At 37.1% G+C, this 23218-nt stretch overlaps 1 protein-coding gene across 2 annotated transcripts in view; it reads right to left on the reverse strand.

The window, feature by feature from the left end:
* Positions 1–12736: 12736 nt before the first annotated feature.
* kif15 (kinesin family member 15) overlaps positions 12737–23218 on the reverse strand; it is a 67262-nt gene continuing 56780 nt past the window's right edge. For both annotated transcript variants that reach the window (XM_077211311.1, XM_077211310.1), the window contains exons 33-35: positions 22807–22939; positions 18797–18928; positions 12737–13042 (exon numbers count right to left, since the gene is read on the reverse strand). In XM_077211311.1, coding sequence (XP_077067426.1) covers positions 12983–13042; positions 18797–18928; positions 22807–22939 — 325 coding nt within the window. In that variant the 3' untranslated portion in view covers positions 12737–12982. The remainder of the gene's footprint in view (positions 13043–18796; positions 18929–22806; positions 22940–23218) is intronic.

Raw genomic sequence — 23218 nt, forward strand, 5'->3', positions numbered from 1 at the left:
ACATCCTGTGAGCCCAGTGTGCTCATTTAAACATAGGTAAAGTACATTCTATATGGCACTCAAGTTTTGCAATAGTGTTCCTTGGCAACTTTAAGAACTCAAACACATGGCCCTCATTTATCATTCTTGCGTAGAAACGGGCGTATATGTTGGCGTAAGATTATGCTTACACTCCTCTCACCGCCTGATTTATGAAGCTGTGCGTACCTTTGAAATCCAGGTGTACGCAATACCTGCCCTTGATAAATGCCGCGGCTGAAAACGATCGTCAGTAGAATAACACGCCCCATTATATATTCAAGTATCCGCTTCCCCCACGCCCTCATTTTACGCCATGGACACAAGGAAGACGGCAAAGAGGAGACACTTCTCTGGAGATCGAGACCATCACCATCATGAAAAATTATTATTAAATCAAACAACAGTATTGTTGATGATAAATTCAAAGTTAATTGTATTTTTTTTTCAAAACGCTATAAATCCATCCATTTTTTGGAGTAAGGGGAGGCTGCAGACCTGGAGCCGGCAGATATACGCCCCTGGCAGTTTTACGCCCCTGACAGTTTTACGCCCCTGTTGTTCCTGATGCGTCCAGTAGGGGGAGGCTGTACAGCGACACAAATTGAGTTATGTTAGTAAATAATCTTCTTTTGTTTTTTAATTAATACATTTATTTATTTTGTATTGCAAATGAAAGGATACAAGACATTCACAGTGAGAAAGAGAAATTTTACATTTTGTCAATATAAAAAATTAAAGGTGCTTTACATCAGACTCAATGATATTATTTATTTTAGAAACCTTTGAGTTTAAAGGTTTTGAAATTTTCTTAAAAGAAGTAAAAAGGGACTTTATATCAGAGGAGAATATTCTTAAATCAGGATCATTGAATGGTTCTGTCTTTATAAGGATGAATCTTGCCCAGAAGACAAAGTAATAATACCGTATAATCAAGATTTTTATCGTTAGAATGAAAATCTCACAAAAAAATTATAGATTCTGTCATTTGTGTGTTAAATAATCTGCTAAAGTTATTGTTTAGCAATGATGCAACATTTATTATTTATAAACAATTAGCTTGGTATAGGTAGCCTATCAATTCATTTCTATATCAATGGATGGGTCTATAATTTATTTCGAGAGACAAAAAGTTCTTGACGGTCAGGTTTATGTTCTATCTGGCTTAAACTCAGCTATACCACGAGTAGGTTTAGTTGCCCCTAGTCTTCTCTACTCACTTTAAAATGCATTTTCTTTTTAATTTACTTTTGTTGCCTGTCTTTAGCTTGTCTGAGATCGCCTCTTCTGGTAAGACCCTGTTTACTCCTTACATTAAAACATACTCCACATGGTTTCTGGGGCAACATTACAGTAGATATTGGAAATATATGAACTTGTTTTTTTTATGGTGAACACACAAAAGACACATTTATAATAGGCATATATGTATACATGTATGTAAATCTCAAGTAAAGAGTTGAACTGCACACTCACTCAAATATTTTGATTATTTCCAAACTCATTTTTTAAAATAGCTTACTGGTCTGGACTAAAATGTAGGGTATGTGCACTTAATGTGGGTTTTATCATACTCTATCTTTACCAAATTCTTTTTAACTTGCATCTCATAAAGGTGTGTTTGCTTTAGCTATAAGAAAATGAAAATCTATCTCTAAACTTATAAACACTCATTATTTTTTTATGACTTACAAAATAAACAACTTACAGAGACATACATGGACATGGTTTTAATGTCATTTTCAATATTCTCTGCACAGTCCATCATTGGTGGCCAAAAGAAATCAAAGTGGCTTGACACTTTTTTCACTATTGTTCCATCAATAAGTGCTTGTGCCGCTGTACTTTGAAGATCAGGAGCAAATTGATGCAATCCACACACACACACACACACACACACACACACACACACACACACACACACACACACACACACACACACACACACACACACACACACACACACACACACACACACACACACACACACAGACACACAGACACACAGACAGACACACACACACACACACACACACACAAACAAACGATAAAATCACCATGGATGTCCTTTTAAAAAATAGTTAAAGAAGAGGGGTAAACCATAGGGGAGTCATCATAATTCATAAATGGTGTCAATAAAAAAAATTGTGAACAATAGTATTGTGTCTTTCTTTTAAATGGCCCTTGGAATTTTAGAATAGGTATAAATTGTGTTTGTCTTCATAAAATGCTGTGTAGGATACTGTTTTGTAGCTGTACAAAACATAACGACCAATAGAGAATGGTACTACAGCTAATCAAGGATCCATATAATTACACGGTACTGTATGTCTAATGGGCTAAATTTGGTTAATATCTGAATGTAACTATAAATTCACAACAACATATTGCACTCAGTCTTCCATATAAAAACCTATGGTGAATAGGCCTATAACTGCATTAGGTCATATACTTTTCATAACCTAGTTGATCCAACTGTGTATTTTTAAATTTTCAATTCACAAAAACACATAGTCTTCTGTAGGCTGAGTGAAGAGAGTGAAGCCCAACTGAATAGCTAAAGACATTTTAATCCGTGCAGATCTAAACTGTAACGTTTATATTTAAATGAACAAAAAACAAACAAAAAAATGTCTATGTACAGGTTATTCATGTGTAAGAGTCGATTTATGTTATTTTGAAGTATATTCCCCTACTGGACGCATCAGGAACAAAAGGGGCGTAAAACTGTCAGGGGCGTAAAACTGTCAGGGGCGTATATCTGCCGGCTCCAGGTCTGCAGCCTCCCCATATAGATTTTTTGTCTAAAAAAACAACAACAAAAACAAGGAGAACATGCAACATATAATCAGGGACTCATACTATAAATTAATATAAATTAAATAAGTGCAACTGCATGAAAAAATAAAAGCCAAACAAAATACATAGTAAAATAAATTAAATTGTAAAAATAAAATAAATATTTCCAATGTCACGTTCCAATATTGTCCACCACATAAAACAAATAATTTAAAAATAACACACAAATACATTCCTTAAATACAACAATGTTAAAAATACATTCAAATCATTTAGTAACACATTTAGGCTAATAGTAATTCGTGCCGAACTTGAAAAAAGTAATGATAACAATATTCAGGCCTACTATTAGGCTACGAGTTGTAGCCATTAACTAAGTGCATTTAGTTTCATATTTGTTAAAAAATAATAATGTTATTTTTTCCCCATCTATGTTGATTATGAAAAGTGAACATAGGCTAAGATAGGATGCGCAATATATCGGGAGACATGCTCCGACATGATTTTGGCCACTTAATTAAGTTTTGTTTTGTAGAAAGCCTTTCTTTAAAGTGAATTTCGTTTTGTATAAATTGTATCTTAATTTTAATATATTTTTTTCATCAACCAATTGCCTGGATTTAATAAATAAGAAGCAAATAGCAGATAATATAATCATGAGTCATGACATGTAGGCGCGGGCGCGGTCCCTTGCATTGCACGTGAACTGGAGCGCATCTCTTCACAAATTAACCGAAACTCAGTATATTACTCACAGACATGAGAAATATATCTATAAAGAAAGCTTGAAATGTCTTTAAACGAAACAATTATAAACGTAAAGAAATAGGCTACTGTCTCTATAGACGCGTTCACTACGGAGATGGTGATCATCAATTTCATCTTTGCAGACACAACACTAGTTTATTAATAGAAATAAAATAGAAATTTATTTTTAAAAATGGCGTTTATCGCGTTATGGAAAAGAGCTCCTCATATCTTTTAGTTTGTCAGTGCGATTTGTGGTGTTAGGAATTGTTTTTCTGCGCATTTCCGCACTAACTCAAAACGTGCGTACATGTACACCACCTCCTGACCTGGCGTAGGATTTGATCGTGCCGTACGCCAACGTCCATATTGATAAATATCAAAGTCACCGTGGTTTTGGGTGTACGCCAGGTGTACGCTGGAAATTTGGTGTACGCACTTTTGATAAATGAGCGCCACTCTGTTCAGTCTAAGTCTAGACCAGGGGAGTCCCATATTTAACCCACTTATCTCCATTCACATTTGCAAGTGTAACCCCTATTTCTTGATGCCGTATCAGCGATTACTCCAGTCTCTTCGTCATGGTTAACATAAATGAAACACGGGTTACAATAGTGATAATTCACGTTTCTACTTTAAACAGAAGCATTGGCATAACAGCATGAACAGACGCAAAATCCAGCAGAAATCAAGCCACAATATAACCTAGACACAAATCTATATAAAACTTTGTATAAGAAAAATAAAAATGAATGAAAAACATTTTCTTAATTAGAGTATTTTCCCCAAATAAAATAATCAATTTACAAATAGTGAAATAAAATAAAATAATGAACTAGAAAATTTAAAGGTTCTATCTCAATATCAATTTCTATCTCAATATAATACTGAATTCTACAACTCTACAACATCGCAACAACCTAACATGACAACACCAACATTGCATTAAAATGTATATTACCAACACTCCTAGAATACACATTCCTTATATGCCCTATGAAAACTCAAATTATGTTTGTTATATAGTACAGTAAAAGTACAGTAAAAGTACAGTGCACATACAACTAATTTGTGCATAACACATCAACAAACAAAATCTTTACATTTCTCAGGTTTTTTCACCATGCGGCCTCTGCGAGTCAGTTGAGGTGGGTCCACTGATGGCAATATGACCCTCCCCGGGGCCTGAGAGGCTGTAGGGCAAACACTAGGCTGTGGCACAGATTCTGGCGGAGACAATGTAACAGTTTGAGCTGAACATTCAGTCCTTGCTCCAAGTGCAATCTGCTTTTCAGGTGGGTTAGGCACATAAGGTGGGGCAGGGGGTCGGAAAGGCAAAACTCCTGACAATGCAGTGAGTGGAACAGATTGAGGGGCCACAGCACTATCCACCACATGATGCACAGATACCGGAGAGGAACTGGCAGGCAAATTCCCTATGGGACCCCTGTAAGGCTTCAGGCGATTGTGAGGTACCACCCACCGTCTTGACTGGGTATTCCTTGGATCTTTAATCTCATAAGTTAGACCAGGGCTGTCATCCTTGTCCATTCTCCTCAGAATTTTATACAGCCCTTTCCATGTAGGAGCCAGCTTATTCTGCTTCTGAGCTGGGTCATCCAAAAACCCTAAGTCACCTGGCTTATGTGGGTTGAAAAAAAATATTTTTGTCATACTGCCGTTTCTGATTAAGCTTAGCTATAGTGGACTGTGCAGTAGCATCTCGAAAAGTATAGGACAAACGTGTGGTCACATCTCAGGCATATTCAGCAGGGGCATCTGGTGTACAAGAAGTGGACTACAGTTCAAAAGGATGCCGATGAAGGTAGTCGTGGTTCTCTGCCATGTGCAAGAAATAAAGGAGAGAACCGGAGCTGGAATGAACACTGGAGTTGTAAGCAAGTTCCACTTGTGGCAGATACCTAAACCACTCACCGCCACTTTCACAAATGTACTTTGCGAGTTGGTCTTTCAATGTTCGATTCAGTCTTTCGACCATACCATTGCATTCTAATGACTCCCAGTCATTAGAGTCTAGCTCAACTTGCCAGTATCCACTTGACAAATCCATTGTACTAAACCAACATGCACCAGACAAGCTATCTAGAGCGTCTGATGGTCGGGGTAAGGGGTACGAGTCTTTTACAGTGACTGCATTAAGCTTCCTGAAATCAATGCAGAACCTGTAACTGCCATCTTTTTTTTTTACTAAGACGATGGGGGAAGCCCAGGGACTACAACTTTCTTCGATGACATCATGAGAAAGGAGCTGCTGAACTTGCCTGTCTATCTCAGCTCGCATGTGTGGCGATGTTCTATAAGCCCTTTGCTTGATCGGCTGCTGCGCATCCCTAGTACGGATGGTATGCTTGACCAAATCTGTACAACCATAGTCATAATCATTTGCACTGAAGATATCTGCATATTTGAAAATCATAGTCTCTAGCTGAGTCTGTTGTTCTCTGTCCAATGCAGATTGATCAAGTTCTACCTTGGGTTTTGGGCAGGGCTCAATTTGAGTCTGTATTTTAGCCACTGTGGGTTCCAACATTGTGTATTCTTCACTTAGCTGAGAGACCAAAGAATGGAAATCTCTTAGTCTCGTGCCAAGGGAACATGAAAATCCTCACTTGTCGGATTTATAGCTTGAACACAAGTCACGCCTGCTCTTACAGAGGTTACTGTACGTGCTACAAAAAGACCTGGTACTGTCTGAATTTCAGGGTCTAAAATTCCAACATAATTGCATGTGAACTCTTTTCCCCCAATATTGGGCTGAATTTTTGCCAAAACGTTCATCTGTGACCTGGCTGGGATCAAAATGGGCTCTAAATTCACAGCACTACTCCTAAGAGGGACTATATGCTGTGAACACAAGAAAGGAACAGTCCAGTTCCACAATTATAAATGATTCTCCCTGAGGTCAATTTCAGCGTGTTGTTTGCTAAGAAAAAGGATAAAAGGCTGTGTAGCATTTCTAACCACCTGGGGTGCTTCTCAATATCCCTCCTCGTATCCTCGCTCCTCTGTCCTCCATCCTATGACCCGGAAACCAATCAAGCACAGCCATCTTGAAGGAGATCTCAATTCTCTAATTGCACCGCGAGGAGTCGAGGAGGGAGGAGTGAGGAGGCTTTCAGAGGAGTTATGAGCGAGGGTACACAGGTGTATCCTATGCGGAAGTGTTTTATTGACTAAACTTGACACACGTATACATTCTCCTCCCCCTTCACATCGTTCACAATAATTTGAATTTATTCTTTACCCTTGCAGTTTAAATAAACCACACATCTCACATATTTCAACAGGGTATCTTGCTTTATTATTATTCATTATGAATTTCTTAAATAAACAAACTTCAACAACATAAGGGCAGATCCTTTGAGCGCTGCTGATGACGCTGTGAAGTGACGCTTCAGGGATCAAGTATTCTAATGTATAAAAAAAGCTTTCATTCGATTCCTCCATCCTCATTTTCTTTCCTTGCGTCCTTCCCTCACAACCTACAGGGGGAGGAGCTGAGGCGCTAGGAAAGGAAGCCAGGGAAGGAAACGAGGATGCACAAGTAAGAAATGAGAAGCACCCCTGGACATTATGGGAGAACACTTCCTCACCCAGCCTAATAGTAAAAGGCAACATACCAAGAGTGTCAGATAGTAACCCGTCACTGATTTTGCCAGCAAAAAAAGGATTTCTGAATAGGCTTTTTCATGAGACAGGGTATCGACATTCTCAGTGTTTTATATATATTATAAGGTATTTCTGAGCCTGTGTCTACAAATGCTTGTACAGCAATGTTCTCAATGATAGCAAAAACATAAGGTGTGGGAGTGACAGAAGTTACCAGTTCAGTTTGTTTGGGCCCACTCATAGACTCAGCAGATACTTGGCCCATAGTACCTGCTACCAGACATTTCCCTGCTGATCAACATTGTCGAAACTGACATGATGATCACCAGACAAAGGTAGATGGTCACTAGAAGATCGTAGGCCATATCTCTCACCAGAAAACTTGTTGGAGGGCAATTCTGTCACATTACAATCCATGAGAGGCGTGATGTAAGTGATGATCAGATGTCGGGCTGAAATAATCATGATGATGTGGAGTCGGGCCGACATGTTGGCTATGACGATGAGAAGTAGGGCTGGCATGTTGAGCACCATAATGTGGAGGCAGGCTGGCGTGACGATCTCGATGATGAGGCGATGGGATGACGTGACGATCTTGATGATGTGGCGATGGGCTGACATAACAATCACGGTGATGTGGAGACGGGCTGACGTGGCCTTCTCGATAATGTGGCGACGGGCTTATGTGATGTTCTCAATAATATGGAGATGGACTGATGTGACGATCTCTATAGCCTCAATGTCTGTCACGAGACGGTGGATGGAGGAGTAAGGCTCATCTTGATGATATGGAGATGATGCAGGTGATGATGGGTATCTCCTTGGGGATGAGAGTGGAGTGTAACGATGTTTATCTCTACCACGTTCAGGTGAGTAGCCTCTCTGTCTGGAGGATTTCCATTCCGAGAGTCTTAACATCAGCAGTTAGTTGCTTTACTGCAGTCATGATTTCTGATGAAATGTCCCCAGATGACGCTGTCTTTGTGGACACCATAGCAGAAAGCGATTCACCACTAGATGAAGTTGCTGATAAATATAGTGTCAGGCAGGTCTTTTGACTGAGCTGGTAAAGGGGTGCAAGCCTGAAAACTTTCTGTGCTCGTTCCCACTTACAAGCAATAGCTAATGCTTCCTCTAGGCTAGTAGCGCCATCCTCATGACATTTTGCTCGGAAAACAGGGTCAAGACCTGCTATGAACCGTCTAAATCTCTCCATAGCAATGGCGGACTCACCATAATTTGGAAATGCTTTCAATACCAGTCTTGTAATCTCAGCTGGAAATACTTCCAAAGGCTCTTTGGGCATACGCGGTCTGGCATTCACAAAAGTCTGAAGATGCAGAAAAAATTCCTTCCAACTGCCAATTGTTTTGGCTTTACAGCAGCTCTAGAATAAAGTTATTGTACAACTAAAGTTAGTTTTGATTGATTTACTTCCGTTCGCAACGATCATTAGTTATTAACTTAGGGGCCGCTAACACGACATGCTGTGCAACAACAGCACAGCAGTAATGACTTTATGAACTTCTTTACTTACAAGATTGATAATATCAGGGAGAAAATTATAACTATGCAACCGTTTACTTCAGTATTGTATCAGTGCATTGTAATCTCCCTGACAAAAAATTCGATTCATTCATGCTATAGGAGAGGATGAATTTTTAAAATTGTTAAATCATCTAATTCGACAACACGTATGTTAGACCTTATACGGACTACACTACTGAAAGAGATTCTTCCAGAGGTCATAGATCATCTTCTTAATATCATTAATTCATCTTTGTCATTAGGATACGTACCAAAAACTTTTAAGCTGGCTATGGTTAAACCGCTTTTTAAAAAAAACGCAACTTGATCCTACAGAATTAGTCAATTACAGGCCAATCTCGAATCTACGTTTTCTCTCAAAGATACTAGAAAAGGCAGTATCTTCACAACTATGTTCCTTTTTAGAAAGAAATGGTATCTGCAAGGATTTTCAATCAGGATTTAGACCGTACCATAGTATTGAGACAGCTCTCATTAGAGTCACAAATGATTTGCTCAAATCATTTGATCGTGGTTGTATCTCTCTATTAGTGTTACTCGATCTTAGTGCTGCATTTGACACTATTGACAACAACATTCTTTTAAATAGACTCGAAAATTATGTTGGCATTAGTGGAATTGCACTAGCATGGTTTAAATCATACTTATCATGCTTAAACCGTTATCAGTTTGTAGCAGTAAATGAAGAGATCGATCAAAAGTTCAGTATGGAGTACCACAAGGCTCAGTACTAGGACCGTTGCTGTTCACTCTGTACATGCTACCCTTAGGAGATATCATTAGAAAGCATGGCATTAGTTTTCACTGTTATGCTGATGAAACTCAGCTCTATATTTCTTCACGCCCTGACGAAACTTACAAATCCACAAAATTACCGGAATGCATAGCTTATATAAAAAACTGGATGACTAGTATTTTCATACTACTTAATTTTGTAAAAACAGAGATTCTAATTATTGAATACCGTCTAACACTTGATGGCTGCTCTGTCAAGTCTTCATCGACAGTGAGGAACCTGGGTGTGCTCTTTGATACCAATCTTTCATTTGAAAGTCACGTGTCTAGTATCTGTAAAACCGCATTTTTTTCATCTTAAAAACATATCTAAATTACGTCATATGCTCTCAATTAAAAATGCAGAACAATTAGTTCATGCGTTCATGACATCAAGGCTAGATTATTGTAACGCTCTAAACGGGGACCATTACATTAGAGCAATTGTAATGCTCTAATGTAATGGGTGGTTGCCCTGCTTGTTAAAAAATAAACTACATTTGGTCCAAAATGCAGCCGCTAGAGTTCTTACCAGAACCAGGAAGTATGACCATATTAGCCCGGTTCTGTCAACACTGCATTGGCTCCCTATTAAATATTGTATACATTTTAAGAAAATGCTGATTACTTACAAAGCACTAAATGGTTTAGCTCCCCAGTACTTGAGCGAGCTCTTAACGCATTATAGTCCTTCACGTCTATTGCGATCTCAAAATTCTGGTCTGTTGATAATACCTAGAATATCAAAATCGACTCCTTGCCTCAGCCGGAACTGGGAACACTTCTCATAAATCCTGATGTACTTGGTACATCATAAGAAGGATGCTTCTTATTTATTATCTACGCTAATATTAGTCTCTCTGTTTATCCCGAGGGTTTACCGCATTCCGCCAGATCCAGGCCATATCCAGATCTGATGAAGGACCCTCACATGGATATGACGACAACTCATCCCTGAAGTGCCAGCCTCATCAACCGTGAAGGCCTCATGGACACGTCAACAAACTCGTCTCCACACCGGCGTGATGACTCCAACCCCAAACTAGACGGAACTGGATAAATATTGTGAAAGTTCTGATCTAATCTGACTTCTGACCTATAATGCTGCCTGAATCATAATCATACACTGTTCGTTCGTTGGCCAGAGGAGAACTGGCCCCCTACTGAGCCTGGGTTCTCCCAAGGTTTTTTTCTCCATTCTGTCACTGATGGAGTTTTGGTTCCTTGCCACTGTCACCTTTCTTCGCCTTTGGGCTTGCTTAGTTTGAGACATTTAATTTTACATTTAACAATATTATTACAACATTATTTTCCGGTTATCTCTGTAAAGTTAATTTGAAACAATCTGTATTGTAAAAAGTGCTATATAAATAAAAGTGACTTGACTTGAATATTTTATAGTATTGAATGTCTGTATATTCAGCACTTGCATACTGTAAAAATACAGTAGCCCAAAAGGTCAAAGAAATTTCTAAATGAAAAGCATGTTACAGTACACAGTTGCAAAACTGCAAAAACAAAGTCAGTGAGATTATTTCTGCCTCAGCATCACATCTTCATGTCGGGTCCGGCCTGAGGACTGTCCACATCTCAGGCAATGTCGTCTCTTGCCAGGCAAAGAAAAAACAACATTTGGTGTGCCGGATTCAGTTTTGATAAGAATCCACACCTTGATCTTCATCATCCTTTACTCTTCTTCCTCATCCACCACCTCTTACACATACTCTTCCTCCTCTCCTCAGATTGTTTCCATCTATTTTTCATATCAACATTGATATCACAGTGCGAAATGTTTTTTACTGAGTGAGAATGTGTTTAGTTTTGGAAAAAGAGTGCATGAGATTTGCAAATGGTGTCTAACTGCCTGAACTTGTTTAATGTTTGGCATATGAATGATGAACGCTTTTTAAAATTATACATTCAAAGCATAACTGAATGTTTAAGAAACACCAGTCAACCAAGCATTTTTGTATCATTTACGACATTGTGGTTTAATTTGCTTCTAGACAATGACACATTTTCAAATCATCCTCAATCATATCTATGGGAATATTCCAGGTTCAGTACAACTTTATGTCAATCGACAGCGTAACGTTTATCATTCCCTCTTTGAAAATTTATACATCACATTATAGAGATTTCACTTCTAGAGAGATTCAGACGGCTGTGCATCTGCTGCTGCCCGGAGGACTGGCCAAACACAGTGTCTGAGGCAACAAATACACCAGCTCTAAGTGAAGTGAGGTGTGACGCTTCCAACTATCCTAAAGAGCCCTCCACATACATGACCACATAAAGAGTGTGTAGATGTTCGTTCCAACCCAGTTTCTTTTCCAAAAATCTATGTTCTTCATACTACATTAATTTTCAAGCTAAAACAAAGGTGAAATGCTGAAAGGGAAAAGCTATTCTTTTGAACTAAAAAGTAGTAAGCATCTTTTGTTTGTGATTGTGCATTATTGAAAAGCTTGTCAAAGACTTGTTTTCATTTTGGCAGCCCATTCCACCAAACTAAAGTAATGTTTCACATACACACTGATTACAGTAAATGGTTTAATCTCATGTGTTGGTTTAATCTCAAAAGTTATGATGATAAATCCTTTCTTGCAAACTATTTTTGTTAACATTTTAGTGCTACATATTTTAATATTCACTTCAATCAATGTTCTCCAACATACATTGACAGGAATAAGTGGCAGATAGTAGTAATAATAAAATGGTATAAAACTACATTTCTTGTCGGATAACACAAATCATTTCAGCTTACCAACAGCATGAACCACTGTAGTGAAACCACACTACAAAAGAATTAAATAAGACATTAATTTTAAACTTCAATGAAGTCTGGATTAGTGTTGAACAGTTTACATTTCTGTTGTGAGCCATGGACTAAAGTGTGACTAAAGCCATACTCTCTCATTACTTAGAGATAGAGAATGCTATTTCACACAACTATTTGAAACGCATAATATTACAGACATTTAAAAACAGAAGGGGAGCGATAGGAAAAGTCTGTTTTACTTAGAAGTTTATGTAATGTCTGCATTCAGACAGTTATTGTTTTTATATGTAGCTAGTTGTAAATTCAATATTCAAACCCTTAAAATAAATAAAAAAACCTTTAAAAAAATACCATTATTACAAATTAGGTAATATTGTGAAATCACTTCTAGATACAAAATTATCCCCCAAATATGAACAAGCAGTTACACATGTAAAATGCCTTTTGAAGGGTTGCTTTAATAGATTTATTTTAAAAAAATAATTACAATTAATAAATTGTGTAGATACCGTTTAGAACAGAAAGGAAATTAAAAAAGGAGAACATAAAGAGGTAAAAATAGAAGCAAAAATCAAAAGAAAAAAAATAAATGACACACACACAGACACACACACACACACAGACACAGACACAGACACACCATGTCATTTAGTTTTTACTTCCAGCATGTGATGGGTGAGCATGTTATAGGCCTGTTGCAGGACTTTCTTCCATTTGAAGACACTGCTTGAGTTTGCCGTTTTCCTGAAAACAGAGAAAGATTTAATACAATCCTGCAACAGCAACTCGTTACTTTAGAAATTCTTTCCCATCTTGATAATAGGAAAGCATCAAGAGATAAGAGGGATACCTTATGCATATCAGATAAATGTAATGTCCCTGAAAATGTTGAGCATATCATAATGAGGTGTAAAACATAATTCAGAGAGGAATATTTTACAAGATAGAATGTATGAGCTGGAGCGAGAATGGAGTTTACTAGGGATTTTAGGGACAGGTGGAAAAATGAGGGAATGTAGTAAAAGCAGGGTTTCCACTCTTTCAGAGATAATTTTCCAGGACATTTCAAATTTCATTATATATACACTGTATAGATATTTGGTCCCCGACTAAAGATTTTCCTAGTCAACTATTAGTTGTTCATTAAAGCCATTAGACGTTTAGTCAGGGGAGAAATGCTAAACTATAATAAAGTGTGCACATAAAGCTTGCTGCAGTGACACCGGCAAACATTGCATTAACTTTTCTAAGATCAGAATGTAAACAAAATTAATAACATATAATATAATTAACTGCCTTATCTTTAAAATTTTTTTTTTTTTAATGTAGGACACAGATTATAAACAAATGAAATATATAAATAAATACACAGCAAACTGAATCAGTTAAAAGAGAAACATCAATGTAAACACTATTGCCTTAACATCAAATAAAAACTCAGTTTTCCTGAGGTCAGAACACAAACAAAACAGATACATTATATAATGAAGCCAGCCTTAGAGAAGAGGCCTTAGACAAAGTTAAACAGTTTGTGCAGTAAGAGGTTCTCATCTAGCTATCACACCGCACGTACACTTGGATATGCAGCTAATAATAGCACACATTTATCTAGGTTAACATTAGAGCGAGCCGACACGTAAAGTGGCTAACGTCAGGCTACTACTTAGGTCTACATGTTTTAAATAAAAGTCATGTTTTAGGTTGCACATCACCTATGTGTCAAAATATTTCCACAAATCGAATTTTCTGCCCGACATTACCGCATGAGCCAGCCATGTTGAAGGAATTCTGTCATCATTTACTCACCCTCACGCTGGTCATGACAGTTGACGGTCGCCTTTGACTTCCATAGTGTTTTTTTTTTCCCAACTTTGGAAGTCAATGGCTACTGTCAACTGTCTGGTTACCAACTTTCTTTAAAATATCTTCTTTTGTGTTCATCAGAAGAAAGAAACTCACACAGGTTTGGAACAACTTGTGGGTAAGTAAATGATGAGAATTTGTATTTTTGGGTGAACTATTCCTTTAACGATCTTGTCACTGTGTGACACTTTTTTTTTCCTCTGACTAACCGACTAATTAAAATGTAGTCAACCAAGGCCTCTTCTTGACGACTAACATTTAGTCGACTATAAGGGCCAGCTCTAATTTATTTATGACTTTGACCATTCAAACCAGGTTTATGACTACATTTAGCATTAGGCCTTTTAATCAGCATGTTAAGAGCATTTAATTATAAACAATGTTATAATTGAGAATTTTTTTTAAGGAAAGACCATTACACTATGAAATTACTAGTTATTGTTGTTTTCTGCTCATAATGAGAGCATTTTGATTATTATGTACGTTATTTGTTTTTAGTAGAAACTTATTTTAAGCAAAATATAAAAATGGTCCAGATTTCAAGAAGAAAACCCTGAAAACATACAGAAGGCTATCTTTAATCAGTCACATGACCATACACGCAGTGTTGCCAACTATTTTCAAAGGAAAGTAGTTAAAGTCTGCCAAAAAAGTCGCTAAATGTCACTAGATGACACCATGCGTCAATTAGTAAAGTCATGATGTCATCACGTCGTACTTGCTCCCAGTTCATGCTCACACTGTATTTTAATATGGCCAAATGTCTAATAAAGCTGTTCTCATTTACATATTTTCTGTCAGACAACAGAATAAGTATGATATAGAGAATGACAAAAAAATGTATGTGTAAGTTTAATAAAGTTTAAGTTTATTATTATGTTTGAATATGTACAATGTAGTCTCTAAATAAATTATCTGAATTCAGAGAGTTTGGAAACTGGAATGAACACAAGAATGGTAACCAAAACGGTCAAACTTAATTCTTTAAATATAAAACAGAGGAGAAGCTGATAAGTGATTAGTCCGTGGCAACACTGTGTGCACATCATGAGGCAAGTTGTTTTTTTGAGGATTCATTTTTAATATTGAACAACTACAGTGCTCTCAGTCTATCCAAATGTTAATAAACCTCAATCCTGAATATTTAAGGACGTAAAAGTGAGGTTTTGGCTTTCTTAAGAGAATATCTATGTGTGCACAGTTATTGGGCAATTGTTAGTGTGCAGAATTATTATGCAGCAAAATGAAAATTTTCCCATCTCACTTGTTTATTTTCATCTGTTAAAGTGAGAATAATAAACAAACAACTCAATTTACAAATAAACATTTCTGACATTTAAAAAAACAAAAAAACAAAATCAAATCAGTGACCAATATAGCCACCCTTCTTTTCAATAACAGTCATTAGCCTTCACAGTCAGAATTCATGGATTCTGTCAGTTTCTTGATCTGTAGATGATCAACTTTTTATGCAGCAGCCACCACAGCCTCCCATACACTGTTCAGAGAGGTTTACTGTTTTCCTTCACCGTAAATCTCCCGTTTAAGAAGGGCCCACAAGTTCTCAATAGGGTTTGAATCAGGTGAGAAAGGGGGCCATCTCATTATTCTTTCATCTTTAAGGCCTTTACTGGCTAGCCACGCAGTGGAGTACTACGATGCATGCGATGGAGCATTGGCCTGCATAAAAATCATGATCTTCTTGAAAGATGCAGACTTTTTCCTGTACCACTGCTTGAAGAAAGTATCTTCTAAAAACTGGCAGTAGGTTTGGGAGTTCATTTTGAGTCCATCTTCAACCAGAAAAGGTCCAACTAGCTCATCTTTAATAATACCAGCCCATACCATCACCCACCTCCACCTTGTTGTCGTTGAAGTGGAGCTCTGTGCCCATTACTGATCCAGCCACGGGCCCATCCATCTGGTCCGTCAAGAGTCACTCATCTCACCCATAAAACCTTTGAAAAATCTGTCTTTAGATATTTCCTGGAATATTTCTGTTTCAACATATGTTTCTTGTTCAGTGGTGATCGGATTTCAGCCTACCATGGCCATGTCTCCGAGCACTGAACACCTTGTACTTCTGGGCACTCCAGGTAGGTTACAGCTCTGGAATATGACAGCACTGGAGGATAATGGGTTCCTGGTAGCTTCATGTTTGATTCTTCTCAAATTTTTGGCAGTTAATTTGCGTTTTTTTTTTCCTCAACACGTTTCTTGCGATAATACTCAGTTGAGTATTTGCTACAAACGTTTGATGGCTCAGTGGTCACACTCCAAAATCTTTTCAATATTCAAAATATCAAAATTTTTGACTTTTCGGAGTCAGAATCTCTTTTGGCCAATTTTGCCTGAGGAAAAGCTGCCACCTAATAATTATGCACACCTTGATATAGGGTGTTGATCTCCTTAGGCCACACCCTTCTTCATTACACAAAAACACATCACCTGAAATGCTTAAATCCAATAAGCATTCAAGTTTACAGATTGGAGTTGGAAAAATGCATAAAAATTATGATATGGTCAAAATACTCACTTGCATAATAATTCTGCACATAGTGTGTATATATATATATATATAACTCTCAGACAACACTGCTTTGGCTCTGAGGGCCCAATATCCTCATCTTTGATTGTGTCCAAAGTGCTGGAAAAGAGAGAGCCAGTTGCTCCTTTGCGCTTAAAGAAGATTAAAGAAAAAAGTCCAACGAGCACACCCAGGCCCTAAAGAGAGCAGCAAGAAAAATGGAACGCAACTGGAAGAAAACAAAACTAGAGTTTTTTTGCATTTCATAGAAAGAGAGTACGATTGCGTACAGAGAGTTTTTAAACTGCTAGATTTGCTTATTTTTCAACCCTATTAGACAAAAATAAACAAAACTCTAGATATTTATTTGAAACAGTGGCTAAATTAACGAAAAATAAAGCTTCAACCCCAGACGTTTCCAAGCAGCACAGCAGTAATGACTTTATGAACTTCTTTACAAGATTGATAATAAAATTATAACTATGCAACCGTCTACTACAGTTTCGCATCAGACAGTGCATTGTAGTCTCCCTGAGGAAACATTTGATTCATTCATTGCTATAGGAGAGGAAGAATTTTCTAAACTCGTAAAATCATCTAAATCGACAACATGTATGTTAGACCCTACACCAACTAAACTACTGAAAGAGATGCTTCCAGAGGTCATAGATCCTCTTCTTAATATCATTAATTCATCTTTGTCATTAGGATACGTACCAAAAACTTTTAAGATGGCTATGATTAAACCGCTTGTTAAAAAAACGCAACTTGATCCAACAGAATTAGTCAATTACAGGAGATATCATTAGGAAGCATGGCATTAGTTTTCACTGTTATGCTGATGATACTCGGCTCTATATATTTCTTCACGCCCTGACGAAACTTACCAATTCACAAAATTAACGGAATGCATAGCTGATATAAAGAAACTGGATGACTAGTAATTTCCTACTACTAAATTCTGAAAAAACAGAGATTCTAATTATTGGACAAAAAACTTCCTCACTTAATAACCTAGAATACTGTCTAACACTTGATGGCTGCTCTGTCAAGTCTTCGTCGTCAGTGAGGAACCTGGGTGTGCTCTTTGATAACAATCTTTCAATTGAAAGTCACGTGTCTAATATTTGTAAAACCACATTTTTCCATCTTAAAAATATATACATAAATTACGTCATATGCTCTCAATGACAAATGCAGAACAATTAGTTCATGCGTTCATGACATCAAGGCTAGATTATTGTAATGCTCTACTGGGTGGTTGCCCTGCACGCTTAATAAACAAACTATAGCTGGTCCAAAATGCAGCCGCTAGAGTTCTTACCAGAACCAGGAAGTATGACCATATTAGCCCGGTTCTGTCAACACTGCATTGGCTCCCTATTACACATCGTATACATTTTAAAATATTGCTGATTACTTACAAAGCACTAAATGGTTTAGCTCCCCAGTACTTGAGCGAGCTCTTAACGCATTATAGTCCTTCAAGTCTATTGCGATTTTAAAATTCCGGTCAGATGATAATACCTAGAATATCAAAATCGACTGCTGGCGGTAGATCCTTTTCCTATTTAGCACCAAAACTTTGGAGCAGTTTTCCTAACATTGTCCGGGAAGCAGACACAGTCTGTAAGTTTAAATCTAGATTAAAAACACATCTCTTCAACCAGGCATACATATAGAACACTTTACATTCCTATTATTCAAATCAGTTAAATGATTTTAAGGCTGCATAAATTAGGTCAGTCGGAACCGGGATCACTTCCTATAACAACCGATGTACTCGCTACATCATAGAAAGACTAAAATTAGCGTATATGCCATTCTTTTTGTTTATTCCAAGGTTAACTGTCATCAGCCGGACCCGGGCCGTATCCAGATCAGGACATCTTGGAAGATTAATTGAATATGTTCTGGATAAAAAGGGATTGCCTCTTCAATTGGATGGCCATATTGATCATGCTATGCCTCTATGAAAAAGTCAATTTTTTAAGACAGGACTACAGATGCAACTTTGAGTGTTATGATTTTTCCCATGTAAACGAGTGAATCTTCTCTGTCTTATACGTCTTTGGATTTATGCATAAAAACTGTGGGTTCATACTGACCTCCTGAAGTTTGGTGATCTCCTTTTTCAATTTGACCAGGTACTCAATCTTCTGCTTGGGGTTCTGATGACCCAACAGTTTCCCATTTTCCTCAGTCAGATGGTCCACCTGTTTTCTCAGAACCTCAATTTCCTGAAAGACACCACTAGGGTTACAATTAAGGATTTACATTTACACACATTTAAATGAACTTAAAGGGAAAGATCCCCAAAAAGGAACATTCTGTCATCATTTGCTAATCCTCATTTTGTTCCAAATCCATTTGACTTTTCTTCTTTTGTGTTCCATGGAAGAAAGAATTTTGTGTCCTGGCCACCAGTTTCCCTGCTATGGAATCTCATTTGTGTATATTCAAACACTGCAAGGTTAAGAAGCTTTGCCTCAGCTTTGATGGCAGACATCCTTTCATATCATTGCTGATATCAATAACAAGTCTGCGAATGAGATTTAACTGCTACAGATGAAGACTAATTATTTCTTGAATTTTGGTCCCTTCACAACAAAACTATTGTATATAGAGTTTCATAACAAATCTTAAAAATAGTTTTCTGACTCTTGTGCTACATATTGTGCTTTAGTGGTCCACAAAAGACAGTCAAACAGTTCTGGAACCAACAAGGCTTTACTCCGTGTCAGCGCGCGCTCTGATCGGTAAAGGGGCACAGACCTCTCCCGAATCATCTCCTGCAGCAGCCTCCGAAGCACCACTAACTCCGCCTACACTTCCCTCGTAAGCTGATATTAGTATTTAAACATTCTCTATGATAAAAAATGTTTGTAAAAAATATTTGAATAACACGGTTTTGGCGGTTATAGAGTTCTAATGACGGTGTTCAACTATAACCGTCCGTCTCAAGGTTATATAATAACCGTCACACCCCTACCCACAAGCGACTCGCAGTACAGAGACTAGCGACATACAGCGACAAAGTCGCTGGCGGTGTGAACGGGGCTAAACTAATAGGCTGTCTGAGAGGCGCACAGAAAACATTGCTTGAACGGTTTAAAACGGCTTCAAATCTAGATTGGCCTGATTGGGCATCAGTCAGCGTCATCAGGAACGTTTTTCATTTGCACTTTTCCTATTATCTAAAAGTAAAAAATAAAAAAAATAAAAAAAGTAATCGTCACCTTTACCACAATTATAAGATTCTATCTGACATTTTTGTCAAAATTGAATTATTCACATTCTTATTTTGTGTCAACTTATTTATATTATGTGATTTTTTAAAAAGTTGTGTACATTTTTATTTAGAAAACAAAAAGGTTCTATCTACAAAGTTGAACTCTAACTTGGTACTATAAGGTTCTATTTGCAAACTTAAATAGACTAACTTAAGCTTCCATTCTATCTATCTATCTATCTATCTATCTATCTATGCTTAACTTGAACCAGAAAATAGTTGTTCGTCCTAAAATATGAAATAAATCTCATAGAAAGCATTAAACTTAAATTTCTCATACATGTCAAACACTAATTTTATGTTTTAAAACAAATTATAAGCAAACTGTTTGAGTTTCTTGAAAATGATTGCTTTAATTAATGTTTTGCAAGATTGAACCTTATAATTCCAAGCGGAAAGTGATTTTTTAGAATTAGAAGGTTCTGCATTTGACATGCTCCAAAAATCCCCTTTTACAAATGTGAGAGGATTTTGATATTGTACATTTACAATACATTTGGGTCTCTGTCATATTCATGTATGAAATGCAAAATCTTTGAAGCTCAATATCTCAAAACCGCTCAGAATGCAGATAGAACCTTATAATTCCAAGGTGGTGAATTCCCTCAACTGTTCCAAACATTGTTTTGTCAACAACACTGCTCATTTCCCATGTTATTATATCAGTCTACCAGCTAACCTCTACATTTAAGGCATTTTAATGAATTTTCAGCTTAAAACTCACTTTCAGACACCAGAGAGTGTTTGAAATAACTTCCTTGTGATACGATGGGATTCTGATCAAGTCTGAGGCAGAAATATATTAATATGCAATGCTACTTATGCTGATCTTTGCGATAATAAATACAGATGTTTATGAAAAATACCAGAGACTGCTAGACAAACATTGACAAATCATATATGGATTATAATCATGTATTTATTCGGTTTCATGTTTTATCTGTCTCTTCCCTCCATGTGCCTTTGTTGATAGCGGACTACAGCAAATATGTCACGCACTCCGGTTAACTCGTATAACTAATAACTCCTCTTTTCTTCTCGTGAGCTTCCTCTGTTGCTCTGGCTGAAAGGATAACAGTATAACGAGACGGGAGAGATCACTCAAATCTCCTAGCAATTATTGCATAATTTTGTGGAAAATTAATAAAAATGCTCAGAAATGTGATGTAAACATGATATTTTATCAATATTTTTCTAAATTTGTAAGCCTTTGGACTTAAAAGCCTTAAGATTTGTTTTGCACATTCCTATGATCGTAAATGAATGGAAGCAGGTACAACCGAATAGGTATGTGTTCTCTTTTTATGTGAAATGGTAAATACCAGTTTGATTCAGCATGACTGATGTGCACTACGGACACAAATTAATAAATTACTGTCACTGTAACATTTTTTATTGTAAAACATTTGTCAAATATCGATGCTAGAATCTTAAGTCTTTAAGTAAAGCCAAACTTTCACTTCAGTCATGCTCATTTTGCAATCTAGTTCAGTCAACTGGTGAAATGGTGAGGTTGTGTGACGTTGTTCTATGGAGGCATGTTAAGGGCGGGTCTTAGGGTAACGCTTAGGGCTGAACGATTTTGGAAAATAATCTAATTGCAATTATTTTTCACCAATATTACGATTTAATATGTGATTTATTTATTATTTTTAAGCTCTTTATCTTCTGTATTATTCTACAAAGACAAGCAATAAATCATTGTATAGTAGGGATGGGAATCTTTAGCACCTCATGATCCGATCTACTTTTTTTCTTCTAATTAATTAATCTTATTAATAAAACTTAAAAATCTTTATTTAATTACATAGCCTAAAGTAGTTTTATAAATAATTACACTTTACTTTTTTTATTAAAATAATTACATGTTAAGAATTTTAAATAGGCTATATAAACTAATATAGCTTCAAAAAAAATTAAAGCTAGTAAATAACAAAGAGGAACAAAAGAACATATTACAAGCAATAAACAAACAGTGCTTTCAGTATTTAAGAGTCTGAACGTTTTCCATTCAAGAGCTGCGAGTGATTTTTCTTTCTCAGTTTAGATACGATAAGCTGCATTCACACTAATGCACAGATCTATTTTGAAATATAAGATGTGGTTTGTCCTGTCTGTTTAATCCCTTAAGATTTAAATAGAGTAGTGTGCTTGTGTGAGAAAGAGAGGAATTAGAAGCAAGCAGAATACGGTTGTTTCTAAAGCACACGCATCTGTGTCAAGTCAAGTGACCGTAATTTATATAGCGCTTTTAACAATATGGACTGTTTCAAAGCAGCTTTACAGTGATAGTAGGAAATTAAAGTAACAGAGATTGTTTTGGCTTTACAGCAGCTCTGGAATAAAGTTATTGTTCAGCTAAAGTTAGTTTTGATCGATTCACTTCCGCTGCAAAGATCATTATTTATTAACTTAGGGGCCGCTAACACGACACACCTGTGTAAAAACTAAGCTCATACTCGATTCTGAAATTCTCTGAATCGATCTAGAATCATTGGAAAGAGAATCTATAACACAATATCACATAAATTAAACAAACTGTTCTTTCCTGTATGCTTTACTCTCACGTGACCAGAGTGCAATCGCAGCTTTTGCGGTTTCATCACATCGCGATATTATCGCAAATGCAATTAATCGTTCAGCCCTAGTAACAGAGCTGAATCAAGTTGCGTTTTCACTGTCAGTCCAGTAGCCCTGCAGCGGAAATGCAACTTGATTTTGGGCTCTGTGCTTGAGGTCCAAGGCTATTGGCTCCGCCCGTCACGTTGTTAGCCCTGGCTTGCACTGGCCCGGCAGTGGAAAAGCGGCTATTGCTTTCTTTCTGACCTGCTGCAGTTTTTCTTGTTGATGGTCTTTCTCCCGCAGATCCCGTAGCTCCAGGCAACGATTCCTAAGTTCCGTGGTCAGTTCCTGCACACACGTCTGAGACTGGGCAAGAGTAACCTCATTACGCTGGAGTCTGTAACACACACAAACAGGGGGTTGGGTAGTTTGTTAATGTTGTGGAGTTCAATGGCAATCAATTCAGAGATTTGATGTAAGGGAACAAAAACGGTTTCATTGCATTTGGATGGTGAAAATAGAGGTTGGAAAAGGTTTGCAGCATGACATAAAGAGGCCATCAACTGAAAAAAAAAAAGTGCCACTTCAAACACTTTCAGTGTAGATCTGGGTTAAGGACTGGTCAAAGCTGGGGATGTTCATTTCTTTCCCCCCGCTCGTTAACAGATCATTAACT

This window comes from Siphateles boraxobius, unplaced genomic scaffold (genome assembly GCF_051911475.1).
Source record: "Siphateles boraxobius isolate OS27281-9 unplaced genomic scaffold, OSU_SipBor_1 65, whole genome shotgun sequence".
In the NCBI taxonomy this organism is placed as follows: Eukaryota; Metazoa; Chordata; class Actinopteri; order Cypriniformes; family Leuciscidae; genus Siphateles; species Siphateles boraxobius.